The sequence below is a fragment of the Trachurus trachurus genome (genome assembly GCF_905171665.1).
Source record: "Trachurus trachurus genome assembly, chromosome: 17".
Lineage (NCBI taxonomy): Eukaryota > Metazoa > Chordata > Actinopteri > Carangiformes > Carangidae > Trachurus > Trachurus trachurus.
Genome location: NC_139900.1, coordinates 10482383 through 10496597, shown reverse-complemented (window position 1 = coordinate 10496597; position 14215 = coordinate 10482383). Strand labels below are relative to the sequence as shown.

At 39.9% G+C, this 14215-nt stretch overlaps 1 protein-coding gene across 6 annotated transcripts; it reads left to right on the top strand.

Annotated features, from left to right (window-relative positions):
• Positions 1–4529: 4529 nt before the first annotated feature.
• Positions 4530–13337, top strand: LOC311001168 (heterogeneous nuclear ribonucleoprotein C). Of its 6 annotated transcripts, none has more exons than XM_083992180.1 (9): positions 4530–4675; positions 7014–7131; positions 8832–9100; positions 9646–9718; positions 10275–10325; positions 10534–10703; positions 10897–11010; positions 11211–11371; positions 12687–13337. In XM_083992180.1, the coding sequence occupies exons 2-9, from the start codon at positions 7127–7129 to the stop codon at positions 12789–12791; spliced, it is 948 nt and encodes a 315-aa protein (XP_083848306.1). In that variant the 5' UTR covers positions 4530–4675; positions 7014–7126; the 3' UTR covers positions 12792–13337. The 6 variants fall into 6 exon arrangements, with proteins under 6 accessions (XP_083848306.1, XP_083848304.1, XP_083848309.1 ...); XM_083992178.1 differs by having other exon boundaries at positions 10272–10325; XM_083992183.1 differs by having other exon boundaries at positions 4531–4675; positions 9646–9679.
• Positions 13338–14215: the final 878 nt, after the last annotated feature.

Here is a 14215-nt window from a genome sequence, read left to right as displayed (position 1 = left end):
TCTAGGTATTAGTATCCGCTGGTGTGACATCCTCGACTTTATGAAGGATTCCCTCAAAACATATTCCAAATGGTATTTTCTACAAAAAATTCCATTAAGGCATAAACAGTGTGTCCATTCAACTCTGTCCTATTTATTTATTTATTTCAATCTGCCTCAAGGTGTAATTTAATGGAAGCTGGTTCACAAACAAGCCTGAGTGTGACTGATCCACTTTTTTTTTTTTTTTTTTTACAGAGACTCGTGATGAGTTGTTAATCTTCAGTGTCAAATATTTACTGTAATTTTCTTCTCCTTCTTCGTCCTCCTGTGGATACCTTTTTATTCCTTTTCCTGTGTTTTGAAGTAGACAGAGGTCATACTGTGGCACGTTCAAGTTCAAAGAGCGAGTGAGTCAGACGCTAATCAAAGGTTTAGTGGTTCACTTTATGTCCCTGCCCTGTTGAAATGTCCTTGAGCAAGACATTGAACCTACAACTGCTCTGAACCCTCTGTGTATGTGTGTGTATGTGTGAGTGTGTGTGCGTGTGTGTCAGCCAAAAATATATAAATACTGTAAAAGCCGACACTGTGTTGTAACGTTCCTATATAATAACTAACAGTGTGTTTAGGGCTTAATAGTGGGTTCACACGGGTCCACTTTTGCTTTATGGTATTTTTATTTCCAGTGGTATCCCTATAATTTTGTACTCAAGTGTGTTTGCGGTGCTCAGTATCGACCTTTTACTGACCATGTTCTGGTTTCTGGTCTGAAAAATTTCCTACGGTATCTCAGTGCAATTTATACAGGGGCAAAAAAAAATTATGCTAAATATTACCCTCTCATCATCACTGTGCACTGTGCATGTCCTTTTGCACGTTTTGCACAGAATTACATTAAAAACTTGGACGCGCCGTGTGACAGCCTGTCAAACCTCCGGCCGTATAAGTCGCATTGTTGAGATGGAGAGAAGTACACAAACAAGCAAGAAGAGCCTTTCATCTGTGTATCTGAGAGTCAGAGTTATAGTTCTGATTCCTGAGATGATGCAAAGAGTTGTAAACAAGTCCTCTGGGACGCTGCTCCAAAAAAACGAAACCAGATGGGCGAAAACAATTCACAAAAGAACATATTCTCCATGAAAAATTGTCGAGCGGTTTCATCTCCTAACTCGATGCAGAAAACAGCTGGATTTGGTCTCCTTCAGTTGCCATTGCGTCTCTCTCTCTCTTGCTCTCTCTCTCTCTCCCTCCTCAGGTGCAGTTAAGTTATTCACAAATATTAAAAGCATTTTTCAACACAGACGTTCAGACTTGTCAACGGAGGAAAAGCACAGTTGTTACTAATAACATTAACAATGGCTTTGTTCTGTTCAAGTGTCTCCAATCAGGGAGGATGGTGTCACAACAACACCGGGGTCCTGCAGCTAGAAGCAATTCAGCTGTCATTAACTTTATTAGTTACACCTGTGCTTTTCCCACTGTGACATGTTGACAAGTCAGTGGTGAAGAAAAATAAAAGGCCTTTGGGGCAGCGGGAGATAAACTCAGATAAACCCCAAACATCACGATGCAAACGAGAGAATAAAGTGATGATGACATGCATGTGTTTTTCAAGATGAATCTTCTTTTTTTAATCATTATTATTAATGTTTTGGCTGATATGGATTTGCAGACTTTATCAAAACACAGTGGTTTACTGTAAAGCCACAGCTCGGCTGCATCAAATATAGTACGGCTGGAGGGGTCATGATATTATCATCAAGAAAAGGAGAAATAATACATATATATATATACATGTATATGTCAGCCATGTTTAAAATGGTAGACCTATAAAGATTAGTCTGTCAAAGAAAAGTACTGGGCAACTTTTTTTGATTTGCAGGTTTCAGCTATCAAATGAGAGGATTTGGGATTGTTGCATTTTGAAAATTTTGACATTTTATGGACAAAACAATAAAATTAAAAAATAATCAGCAGATTAATCAATAGTGAAAACAGGACTAGTGGCTGCAGCCCCGTTGAATCTTTTAAAACTGTTCAAATAAAACACAATGAGGTCATGATCAGATATTGCTGCATTTGAAAGCAGGAACTTCTAACAGGAAACACACAGGTGCAATAATAAGATGGATGAACGACATGGATGAATGCTGGCTCGCTCCTGTAGCTTTCCCATCACTTCAAGAAACTAAGCCGTCATCACAGTTACGTTGTGCTTTTCCTCATATGACAAGTCAAAATGTCTGCCATGAAAACACTGCTGCACCTGCACACTAGATGTCCTCAGTGAGTTACTCCTCTGGAGTTACCTGTTGACCTACCTGTTGCTTATTTGGTTATTTATTTCCTATGTAGAGGATAATTGTATCGATGCATTTTGGAAATTTAAGAAAATCATGTTGCAAATTTCTGAAATGTAGGCCAATAAACGTTGGTGTTTATTAAAACAGGCCCCACAGAGGTGTGGGTTTGACTCCTCTGTGTATGTGATTACAGTATGTGCAGCATTTCATTTTCACCTGTCAGTTTAACCTCTATGGCAAAAGACACACTTAATCCATACACTTTTACATATGTGTGTGTTAAGCCTTTACTCATCTGTGTCCAACTGTTCAACCTCTAACTAAAGGTCAAGGAGGACAAGAACACACAGGTGCAGGAATAATACACTTTGCACTAACGTAGGTGCAACCATCTACATCCATGCATCAATCTCAGTGGACCTCAGCAGCAATGCATTATGGTCCTTCATCTAAATAAAGCTGGACTGCAAAAATGTTTAACCCCACTACAGTTATTAACAGTTTCCTGTGAGGCATTTTCAACTCTCCATTCATTGATTTTTATAACAACACTACCCTCTCCTGACTGAAGACGGTAACACAGCAGTGGTCTGGCACTTCATGTCCAAATGCAGTAATATTTACATGTGTCTTGAAGACAAGTTGACACTAAATAATTGTTAATGTAGCACTGTCTGCCGACATCACGGCGAGGAAACGAGACCCGAAACAGAAAAAAATCTCAGCAAATTTCAGGTCATACAAGCAAAGGAGAAACTAGAGTGTCATGTGACAGTTACTTTGCCCCAAATGACTCATGCTTTAACAACTGCATGGTGTGTGGACCTGGATTGATAAAAGCTCTGCACTTTCACTCTTGTTTACTCTCTGTGTCCATTGATAATATATCTGAAGCAGCATAAATAGGCCGGTACATCACGCCCCTTTTGTTGAGGCAGGTGCATGTGAAATAGCATTTGTAAACAAGCTTGTTATCGTTTTTCTTTTGTGCATGTCAAAACCTCAAAGAGATATTCTACAAATGTCAGAAGTCTCTGGCAAATGGTTTTATTGCCGTAATGGTTTTTATTGCCGTAATGTCTTAATTAAAGTAGTGGAATAAAACTACAAAATTTCCCTCAAGGTTTTTGTGCAGAATAAATATAAAATGGGATTAAAAAAGAAAATAGATGTAGTGCGCCTACTTACAGCGATGTCTCCTGCTTCACTGAAGCTTTTAGTGTTGCCCCTGACTTCTGAGTCGCTTTGGACACAAGCATCTGTTAAAGGGATAAAAATAAAAGTAAAAACTACCACAAATTTGTAAGTAGGTAACTTTAGTACATGTAGGCCTACTTCGTAATGGTTTTATTGATGCTTTTCTAATGTCTTTATGTTTAGTATGTACATCTTAATTAAAGTAACTAAAGCCGTGGAATAAAACTACAAAAGTTCCCTCAAAGTTTTTGTGCAGAAGAAACATAAAATGGGATAAATAAATAAAAAACAAGTAGCACATATGATGCTCTTTTTTTTTTAATCTTACCTGGTATGGTGTCCTTCCATTTCTTCAACAGATGTAGTGCTTAGTACACCAATGTCTCCTTGTCCCTGACTGCTAAATCGCTTTAAAACACAAGTTTCTGCAAAAGGAGTAAAAAAATAAAATAAAATAAATAAAAGTACAAATAGCCTTCCACAAATTTGTACTTCAGTGCATAACGTTAGTAGCCTACATATGTACTTCGTAAGAAGAGGCCACTGGTTTTATTGAGCCTCTTTTGACATTTTTTAATAAACATGTTAAAGTAACTAAAGCAGTGGGGAAAAAACTACAAAAAAGTCCCTCAAAGTTTTTGTGCAGAGGAAATCTAAAATGAAAAGTGGCTTTTTGTGCTTCTTTACCTGGTGTCCTACGTACACCAATGTCTTCCGTCGCTTTGGACACAAGCGTCTGCTAAAGAAAATAAAAATAAAAATAAATAAAAAGTACTTGTACTTCAGTGCGTTACATGTACTTCGTTACTCTCAAACAAAGACAAACACAAATCAAAGCCCCAAATCTCAGGAGGCTTTTTGGAGGCAGGGCAGAGTCTGACTGTTTTTTTCAAAGACAACGGGTGAGTGCGTTTTAAGCAACAGGTCACGCCGCTGTCGGCCATGTTCCTTATATAACATACTTTAGTCGGCTAATCCCCGCCCCCTCGGACCGCTCCGCGTCACCAAATCGAGCGTCTCCGTCCGTTACTGCGCCATCGCCGGTTAGCGCTGCGTTAGCTCGGTGGCTAGAAGAAAGCTAGCTCGCTGCTGCTTGAGGGGGGCGAACCGCTGCTGCTGCTGCGAAAGGACGACCTAAGTAACGATTTGAAAGATTTTACCGAAAGCAAGACATTTTACTCGTAAAGGTCGTGGTGAGTATTTTGATCCCAGACATTTTTTCATTTTTCCCTTCCTTTTTCTTTTCTTTTTGGAATTTTTTTTTTTCCAACGATGTTTTTTTTTTTCGCTGTTTTGCAAGTGGACAGATCGTAATGTGCTGGCTAGCAAGGTAGCTAGCGTAGCTAACTCGGAGACCTTCGTCCTCCTCAAAAACACGAAAGCTGCTTGTGGTTTTTCTTTTTTTTTCTTTTTAGAAAAACACGACGCTTTGCTACGGTTTCATCCCCCTTTTTAGCTTTATTTTTGTAGCGGTTATTGTGAAGACTTTTCCTTTGATGGGACTGATTTGTTTTTTTGGCCAAACCCACCAGCTGCTACCTAGCTAACGGTCTCCTTTTGGTTTAATAGCCGCAGCATTGATCCTGATCCTGATCCATTATTGATTGCAGATTATCGACTACACAGTTATCAGAGTTTTGCAGGTTTTGGTTTTTGCAAGCAGAAGAACTGGTCTGAATGCTGTGTAATTTTTTTTTTCATTGCTTTTCTAATGGTGGTCGGCTAACGTTAGCCATGCTAGCCGGCTTTGAGCCCCAAGGCTAGCGCAGGCCCTGTGTTTCACATTGAAGCCTGGTGGTGGCGCTGTCGTGGTCCAGGCGGGTGTGTTGTCGATGGTTTTTTAGGTAATTTTTCATAATCCCCAGACTTTGCTTTTCCGGCGCACTCTGCACAGTCAGCTTGTCTGTTTTTTTTTTAATGTGGAGTAGATTTTTTTCCGTGCTTTTGTTTTTTGTTTTTGTTTTTCTTCCGTGACGGAGAGGGATTTTTCTGCTTTTGCAAGCTTTGGACTGCCAGTGGCTTCAGTTTTGTTACATAACATTAAAAAATACACATATAAACAATTAAACATGTGTTTATCTGAAAGAGTATGATGGCTGTTTATGTGTATCCAAACCAAACCAACCCACGCCCTCACATTTCACTCGTTAGGCCTCAGTTACCACCCATAAGCACCATGTTGTCTCTCTCCCTCCCTTTCTCTCTCTGTCGAAGCCAATGAATGAATGAATAAAAATGTGTGGAAACGAATAAGAAACCACCACTGGAGAACCACTCACAGGAGCAGGTGTTTAAAGTTTAAATGACCTCCACAGACGGATATTAAAAGTTTGCACTGGCCCTTTTTTTGTGTCTTGCTGCTGTAGATGGCTGCATTAGTTATAACTAGCTGTTGAATGGGATCGTGAGCTGTTGTCGTGGAAAAGCTATTCACTTCTATTTGTACGTAAGATTAGTGCTACAGTGGATTATACATTCAGGGCCATGCTGTAGAAAGGCAAAAAACTTAAATTATTTAATCTCCCAGACTCCCACTTATATTGAATTAATTCCTGTTAATTGATTAATCAAATAAGAATTGGTTTTATATTAAAAAAGAATGAAAGAAAATGTTGGCCTTCTCTTTCACTCTGATTCTCAGCTGTTCTTTGACCATTCAAAACATCTCTATGAAGCTACATCCAAGTATATTTATATCACATTGCTGAGTGCTGACAGTGACGTCTATGTTTTGTTTCAACGCCCAAGGCTACAACAGTTTCCACTCATTTTAATTCACCCTCTTTCTTAACATGAAATGGTAAAACTACACTTTACTAGTATCTTACAGGATTAATAATTACCTAACTGCTAGATCCTGCATGTGGTTATTTATACTTCAGACTCTAGAGGGCAGTCAATCTTAGCCTGTTAAATACGTCACTCTGATATACATCATTGTTTATGGTATGAAGTAACTGAGACCACATTTTAGACCACTGAGTATCGACTGGCGAAACCCCAACATGAACACTTAAAATTCCTACTCACCCAGTCATACCGGTCATGCCAACACATGTTTGATTTTCCAAATCACAGGACCGTGTCGCTGACAAGGCCACCAGAGTTGTCAGTTATAGAGCTTGCGTAGTGAGGTGTCAAAACACATTTTAGAGGTGTGGTTCAGGTTCAGGTTCAGGTTTTAAGTATCAAGAGTCATATCTGGACCTGCTCTGCTCCATTTTTATAGTTGATATGAATGTAATGGTGCTGTCTCTAGTGGGTAGAGTTATTTCTTGGTGTGGGCCATTTCAGTATTTGATCACACAGTTTATCTTTAACAGCATTAGATTGAAGTGCACTTGCATTTGGCTCAAGTTGTTGCAGGTTTTTCAAGGAAACACACACTCACACACTTTGTTTTTAGAGCTGTGACTGTATTTTTCTCGTCACTGACTCCTGCACACACACACTCACACTCTCTAAACAGGTAAGACTTGGTACACGATAACCCTGCTCAGTTTGACTGAGGTGTGTTTTCTGTCGCCTCAGTATAAATCGCAAGGGGCGAAGGTGAAGGTCGAGACACCAGCCCAACCAAACTGAACCCAGGCCACAGTGTCAGACATCAGACAGACGAGTCGACAGCCCTGCACACAGACGCTATGGAGTGAGTGATGACTGTTCAGCCCCCTGTCGGCCGGGAGAGGGGGTGTTAACTGTTGATGCCACTACTGTTTTCATGTTTTCCTCTGTAGGCACTCCTTTCCCATTCACACACACTCTCTAGACTACTCACCTCCTCCCTTGGCTTTTATTAGAGTAGTATCAACCCCCTGTCTGTCTAAGTGAGTCGCACTGGTCAGTTTTCTCCAGGAAGTCCCTAGTGAATATAGATTGGTATTTGTTGGTGCTTTTACTAATTGAGATAAATAAAACACAGCTATATTTTAATAATCATATAACTGCCTAAGATTATGGGCTCTTCAACAGACATGAGACTTTAAGGTTTCACCTTTGTCTCTGAACAATGACTCATCTCTCTCTTTATTTATATATTTATTTAAATTGGCAAATGGTTAATTGTTTAATGCAGAGAATAAGTGGTAGATAGATTAACTACAGCAAGTGATATTATAATGTGAGACCTAAATTTATTAGATTTTGGAAATAAATTATATAGTTTTTTTTTATGAACATGTGATATTTTATGGTTAAACACTAATTGATTGTCAGCTTCATGTTTGCCAGATTATTCCCCAGAAATAAACAAACGACAACAAAAAAAACACTACGTTAAAGCACCAACAGACTTTTAGTTACTGGTTATTGAATTACTAAATGGAAATTTATTTCTTGTATAACCTCTAAACCCCAAATTCATTCAACTCTAAGCAGGAGCCTCACATCACTGCTTAGAAAGATGAAAAAAATAAATGAACACCTCTGACAAGCCCCAAGTCCTGATATAAGATCTTTAATATGTTGTCACATCCTTTGAGGAGTCATCGGTGCTTTTCTATCGCTCTGTTGAGGTGAAAGATGAAATCCTGTGTCTCATGACGATCTGTAGGTTTGTAGGGTGAAACGGCCTCGAACATTTTTGAGTGCGAGTTCAAACTGTTGAAATGTAGCTCAGAGGTACATATACATTTCCTACTATTATTTATTTATTTATTTATTTATTTATTTGGTCCAGTAGTGATGTAATGAATTTAGAAGTGATGTCACCATTTCACTTTGATACCTCTCCTGTGTCTTCTACAAACTGTTCTTTTGAAATGAACCCTGTGTGAAACTGAAGGACATTGAATGCACCGTTTTTATACCTTTTGTTCAGGCCGACGTCGCCAACCTCCCTTCCAGTGCAACATGCTGCCGTAGCCATGCTAGATTTCACAATTCAACAAGTAATTTAATACTTCACCTGTCACCTGAGAGCAGCACCACATTGTAAACTACTACTGTTACATGTAGACGTGTCAGGATGCAGTGGTTTATCTTTTCTTTTGTTACACACTGAAATATACATTCATTTTGGTGCCAGCTGTAGCTGTTTATACCTGAAACAGTGGTATGATATTTACCCATTTCTCCATCAGTGAGGATTACCTTGATACTGGAGGACATTATAAGGAAGGACCGGTTTGGAGTCAAGCCTCCTGACCTGTTATTTCCTGCAGGTTTCTCCTTAGACATCAACAACAGTTTATATTTGATGTAACTTTATTATTTTACAGGAGACCTGCTGTTCCCATTCACTGAGCCTACAGTGTGGGTTCCTCCAGATATACTACTGAGAGGAGACATTAGTCAGTATTGCCACTAAATCTGCCCTTTTCTTTGTGTGTTTGTGTGTCTTCCTTCCAGTCGTTCTCCCACCACCTCCAGCCTGATGGCCAGCAGCAACGTCACGAACAAGACCGACCCGCGCTCCCTCAACTCCAGGGTCTTCATCGGCAACCTCAACACCCTGCTGGTCACCAAGGCGGACGTCGAGACCATCTTCTCCAAGTATGGCAAGATCGTCGGCTGCTCTGTCCACAAGGGCTACGCCTTCGTCCAGTACTCCAACGAGAGGAACGCCCGCTCTGCCGTCACCGGCGAGGACGGAAGGATGATCGTTGGACAAGTGCTCGGTGAGGATTCAACTACTAAAGAGCTTTTTTTTTTTTACTATATAAATAATCAGGATCCCTGGTAAGAATGCAGGATAGCAGTTCCCAAACTTTTTTATTTTTTAGCTGGCAACCATTAGATTTATTTTTCGGTAACACTTTATAATAAGTTCACACTATTGAGCATTAAATACTGAATTTATCATTTATAATACATGAATACTCAAATTTTGAATGACTGGTTATAATCAATCAAATTTGACTTATTGAAAGATGCAGAATCTGCAAATGAACAAATATTTTTCATTAGAAAACTCGAAAAGTAAATTCTTCGAGTATCATCTGCACCAGAGGCCTTGAGTTAACACTTAATTTAATCTGACCACATTTGGTTCCATACCAGTTTTGAGGTATCACAGTTGCTCATATTGGAGATGAATGCTGACGAATATGAAAACCAAGAGTAACATACTACTAGTATTATAGTTTCAGTCTGTGGTCCTTGGCATCCCCCCCTATAATGATAATAACTAATGATTTGTGCTCTGTCTTCTTTTCTTCCACAGACATCAACCTGGCTGGAGAACCCAAACCACACAGGTCAAAAACCACCAAACGCTCAGCTGGAGACATGTACAGGTCAGTCAGAGTCAGAATGTTTACATGACAGTTGAAAAAACCGAAATATGACCAAAATCCGTCTGTAACTGGACAACCAAAAATGCATGTAAAAAAAACACAAGTCCGACTAATACCGGACTTGTACAAATCTGACTAAAACACCCAGATTAATGTGATTGGACAGCGGTTTTCTTCTGCATGTATACGCCTCAATCTGACTGAAACTGGACAATGCATGTTCGCATGCTTTACAATAGCAGAGACAGCACACAGTGTGGCATAGAAGCTGAGCAAAAGAGGGAGGAAAAAAGTGCCCGGGCTGATGTGTCAGCGCATTTCACACAGTGCAACCAGAGAGAAAATGTGTTTTTATTAAAAGAAAGAAAAGGAAGCAGAGTCATTTTTGCTCATGTAAACGCACTGACTGACAATGCCGCACTGACACCAGCACCACAGATTAAAATCAAAAAAAGAAAACATTGGCCAGGTTAAAGTACCAGAAATTAAAATAAATCTCAATGTGTCCTCATGTGAGACGTCGTCTCATCATATTTTCTGTTTCCGTTTTCAGCAGCAGTTCTTCATTCGACCTTGACTACGACTTTCAAAGAGATTATTATGACAGGTGAGTGAAGTCACTCATCAGTTCTTATTCATTTCCTGAACTTCCTCCCGTCTTACTAGTTTTGTATCTTGGTCCGGTGCCAACAGTGGTGTTAATGAAATTGAAACAATGTTATCTTGTTTCAGAGTGACGCATTTTCTCATGCAGTGAATCATCCATGTTGTTTCTTGATTTTTAAAATCCGTGCTGCTCTTGTGTTCGATGCCAGAATGTACTCGTACCCGTCCCGTGTCCCCGCTCCCCCTCCGCCGCTGTCGAGAGCCGTGATCCCATCCAAGCGCCCCCGGGTCAGCCTCAGCGGAGGAAGCAGCCGGCGAACCAAGAGCAGCTTCTCCTCTTCCTCCAAGAGCAGCCAGAGGACTTCTTCATCCAGAGCCAGTGAGTCTGTCCCCCTGCCTCCTCTGACCTCGGATAGTATGAAGCTTTATCAATAATCCAGAAATTTCAGGTTTTTCATAATAATGTTAATTAATTGATACATTTTGAATTAAATACTCCAGAATCTGCTGCTCAGGCACTAAATTATTGTTCATCAGTGATTGATTGTTTTGACTCTTCATCCTTTGTGCAGTAAAAGTGGACGAGCTGCAGACCATCAAACGCGAACTGACTCAAATCAAAAGCAAAGTGGACGACCTGCTGGAAAGCCTGGAGCGCATGGAGAAGGACCACAGCAAGAAGTCAGGTACGGGCGGGTTGCATGTTTTACCTGCGAGTGTGTGTGTGAGTGTGTTTGGAGACAATTGTGACGGCACCAACTGCCACTTTTGAACCGATCTGGTTACATACTTACAAACACAACTGTCAGATAGATGATTAGTCGCCGCACCCTGCTGCGCTGGTGTAAGGTTCAATTATCTCTAAACATGGCTCCGTTCTTGGCAGAAGCTAAGAGCCTAAAAACGGAGCCAGGGGAGGTGACCTCACCACCACACCCGAGCAACAAGAAGGAAGACGGGCTGAAGAGGGAGAGGGAGAGCCAGGAGATGAACGACTCGGATGACGAGGACGATGAAGAGGAGGGAGACCTGCTGGAGGAGGAAGAGGTGAGACGAGACGCTCCTCGCGCCAATCAGTAGCTGCTGCCTGTGGCTTTTGATTTGGTTCATGTTGATGATGATGTTGATCTGAAAAACAACTGATGTGTTTTCATTTTCTAAATATCTTCGTGGCATAAGATCATTCAACATTTCTCCTGCTGAAATATCAGTTAATGAACTCAAGAGATCACAGATCAGTTTCTGCAGTTCACACAAATATTCCCTAATATAAAAGACAAGTTTCTTCCCATCTCATCCAGTATTTTCTGCTCCCGTCTCTCTGTAGAGAAGAAAGAGACATAAAAATGTTAAAGAAAAGGTATTTTTTTCCACCTAAATCTGAAACCATAAAAATTCTCACTCCCTGCATGTTGGTTTGAACTTTAAAAACAGAGCCATGATTTAATCTGTTAAAATGTGAATGATATATTCTGGTCAAGTTTCTTAAAAGCCCACAATAACCTACAGCATAAGAATATGCTACACACAGAAAATAATAAATATACCAACAAGGAGAGAAAACACAATTTTAGGTTAGTAAACCTAAGAGTCCAGGTTAAAACTTGAACAGCACATCTGATACCTGCAGAGGTTCTTTATCCTTTTAAATTTTTCAGATGAGCTTTCAGATCCAAGATCTAGAGCATTTCACTGGAATCTAATGATTTACTTTTTCTCATGATAATGGCACGTTTAAAACTCAGGTTGAGCTCATAAACCCACTAGCTGGTTTTCCATCTAGGGCTGGGTATCGCTAATGATTTACTCACTGAATCGATTCGATTCACAAGGTTTCGATTCAATTTGATTTTCGATTTGATTCAATATATTTATTTACAGTAATTTCAGTTTTAGTGCAAATTTTGCATGGTTATTAAAGACATTCACAGAACCAGTGCTGCAAATCATACAAGGATGGATCTCTCTTACCTGGTGCATTATTGAAAATACTAATGTTTAGGCTACATTAAAAGTTGACCCAAAAGCAGTTACATTATGCACATATATCTAACATGAACCACTCCAGAAGTTTAACAGTGCAACTCGTCTGTAGAGTTAATTTCATGTTCGTATTAAATAATCTGACTAACTAACAGGAAATGCCAAACATTAAAAGATCGATCTAAGGATTTTATGAATCGATATCGGATCTTTAAAATGAAGATCGATATTAATTGGAAAATCGATTTTTTTTAAACCCAGCCTTATTTCCATCAGTCTATTTTTAATGTGCATCATCAATTTGCAAACAGGAAACACAGAATATTTGTCCCTGAAACAGCTTCATCTTTAAACTCTGTTTCTGATGCAACCTGTGCAGGTGAAGAGTCAAGAGAGGGAGGATGAGGAAGAGGAGGAGGAGGAAGGAGAGCACGTGGAGGGCGACGACGACGCTGACAGTGTCAACGGCGAAGAGGACTCGTAGACTCAGACCGCACCGACGCACGCAGCGTACACACAGCTTCCAGTAGGAAGTCGGACTCTGTTTTAACACTCATATTGTAGATACAAAAGGCAAACACACACACACACACACTCTCACACAACACAACACAACACAACACACACCCAAGCATGGTGCACACACTTTGTTGTTCCATTGTCCCTAAAGCCGTTTTTGTTTTTTCTGTTTTTGTTATTTTGGCCAGTTGTCCAGTATCACTGTAACAGGAATAATTAGCTGTAGGTTTCGGTTTGTGTTTTTACTGCGTCGTTACTTGTCTTCAGGAGACGGCAGAAACATGCACTGTTGATGTTCTCAGAGACAACAGCTCGACGGACATGTCTTAACGCAAGGACGGGAAGTTCAGCTACAAAATACCCATCTTTTTAGGTTCATTGTGTTTGTTTTTTTTCTCATCAGTGGGTTTGTTTGACCTTGTGTGTCTGTACGTTTAATGTCTGTTTTTTATACTATTCAGTTTGAGTTTAACTGTAAAGGAATAAATTGCAATAAAATATTAAAATTGGATCCGCCCTCATGTTTGATTTCCATAAAAAGGTAATTAAAGTGAAATTCTTATGTACGTTTTGGTCATTGCATAAAAAAAATTAAAGTACATTGGCAAGAAAAAGTATGTGAACCCTTTGGAATTTCTTAGTTTTCTTCATTAATTAGTAATTTAATGTGATCCGATCTACATACATGCATGTCACAAGTATAAACAAACACAATGTGCTTAACCTGATACCACGCAAACAATTATAACATTTAATGTCTTTATTGAATATATCCATTAAATATTCAGTGCTGGTGGAAAAAGTAAGTGAAACCTCCTTTTGCAGCAATAAGCTCTTTCTGTAGCTGCTGATAGAACTGCACAACACTCAGGACGACTTTTCGACCATTCGCCCTCTGAGAACTGCTTCAGCTCAGCCATGTTATTATAGGATGTCTGGTGTGAACAGCTCTCTTGAGGTCACTCTAGCATCTGTATTGGATTCAGCTCTAAAACCACTCTGAAAGGTGGATTTTCTTTTGTGAAGCTACTCTAGATTATCTAGATAGTAGATTTACTTCAATGTTTAGGGTCATTGTCCTGCTGCAGTACCCAACTTCTACTGAGCTTCAGCTGGTGGACACTGGACAGCCACCCTGACGTTATCCTGTAGGAAGCCTTGATAAACTCTGGAAGTCATTTTGCCCTCGATGATGGCAAACCGTCCAGGCCCTGAGGCAGCAAAGCAGCCCCAAACCATGATGCTCCCTCCACCGTGCTTCTCCTTTTGAGATTTAGTTTACATTTTTACACCATATGTACAAAAAATAAAAACATTAAAGCAGAAGTAAGCGATCCGGTGGTTTTGGCTAACTTCCTGTCAGCCGATGTAGTTAGCAGTCCCCGCCCT

Bases quoted from the DNA above. Each gene is read 5' to 3' on its own strand.
- LOC311001168 (XM_083992178.1), top strand. The intron at 9,719-10,271 runs GTCAGTCAGAGT...TTCCGTTTTCAG, and splicing joins TCAGCTGGAGACATGTACAG to CAGCAGTTCTTCATTCGACC. The intron at 11,372-12,686 runs GTGAGACGAGAC...CAACCTGTGCAG, and splicing joins ACCTGCTGGAGGAGGAAGAG to GTGAAGAGTCAAGAGAGGGA.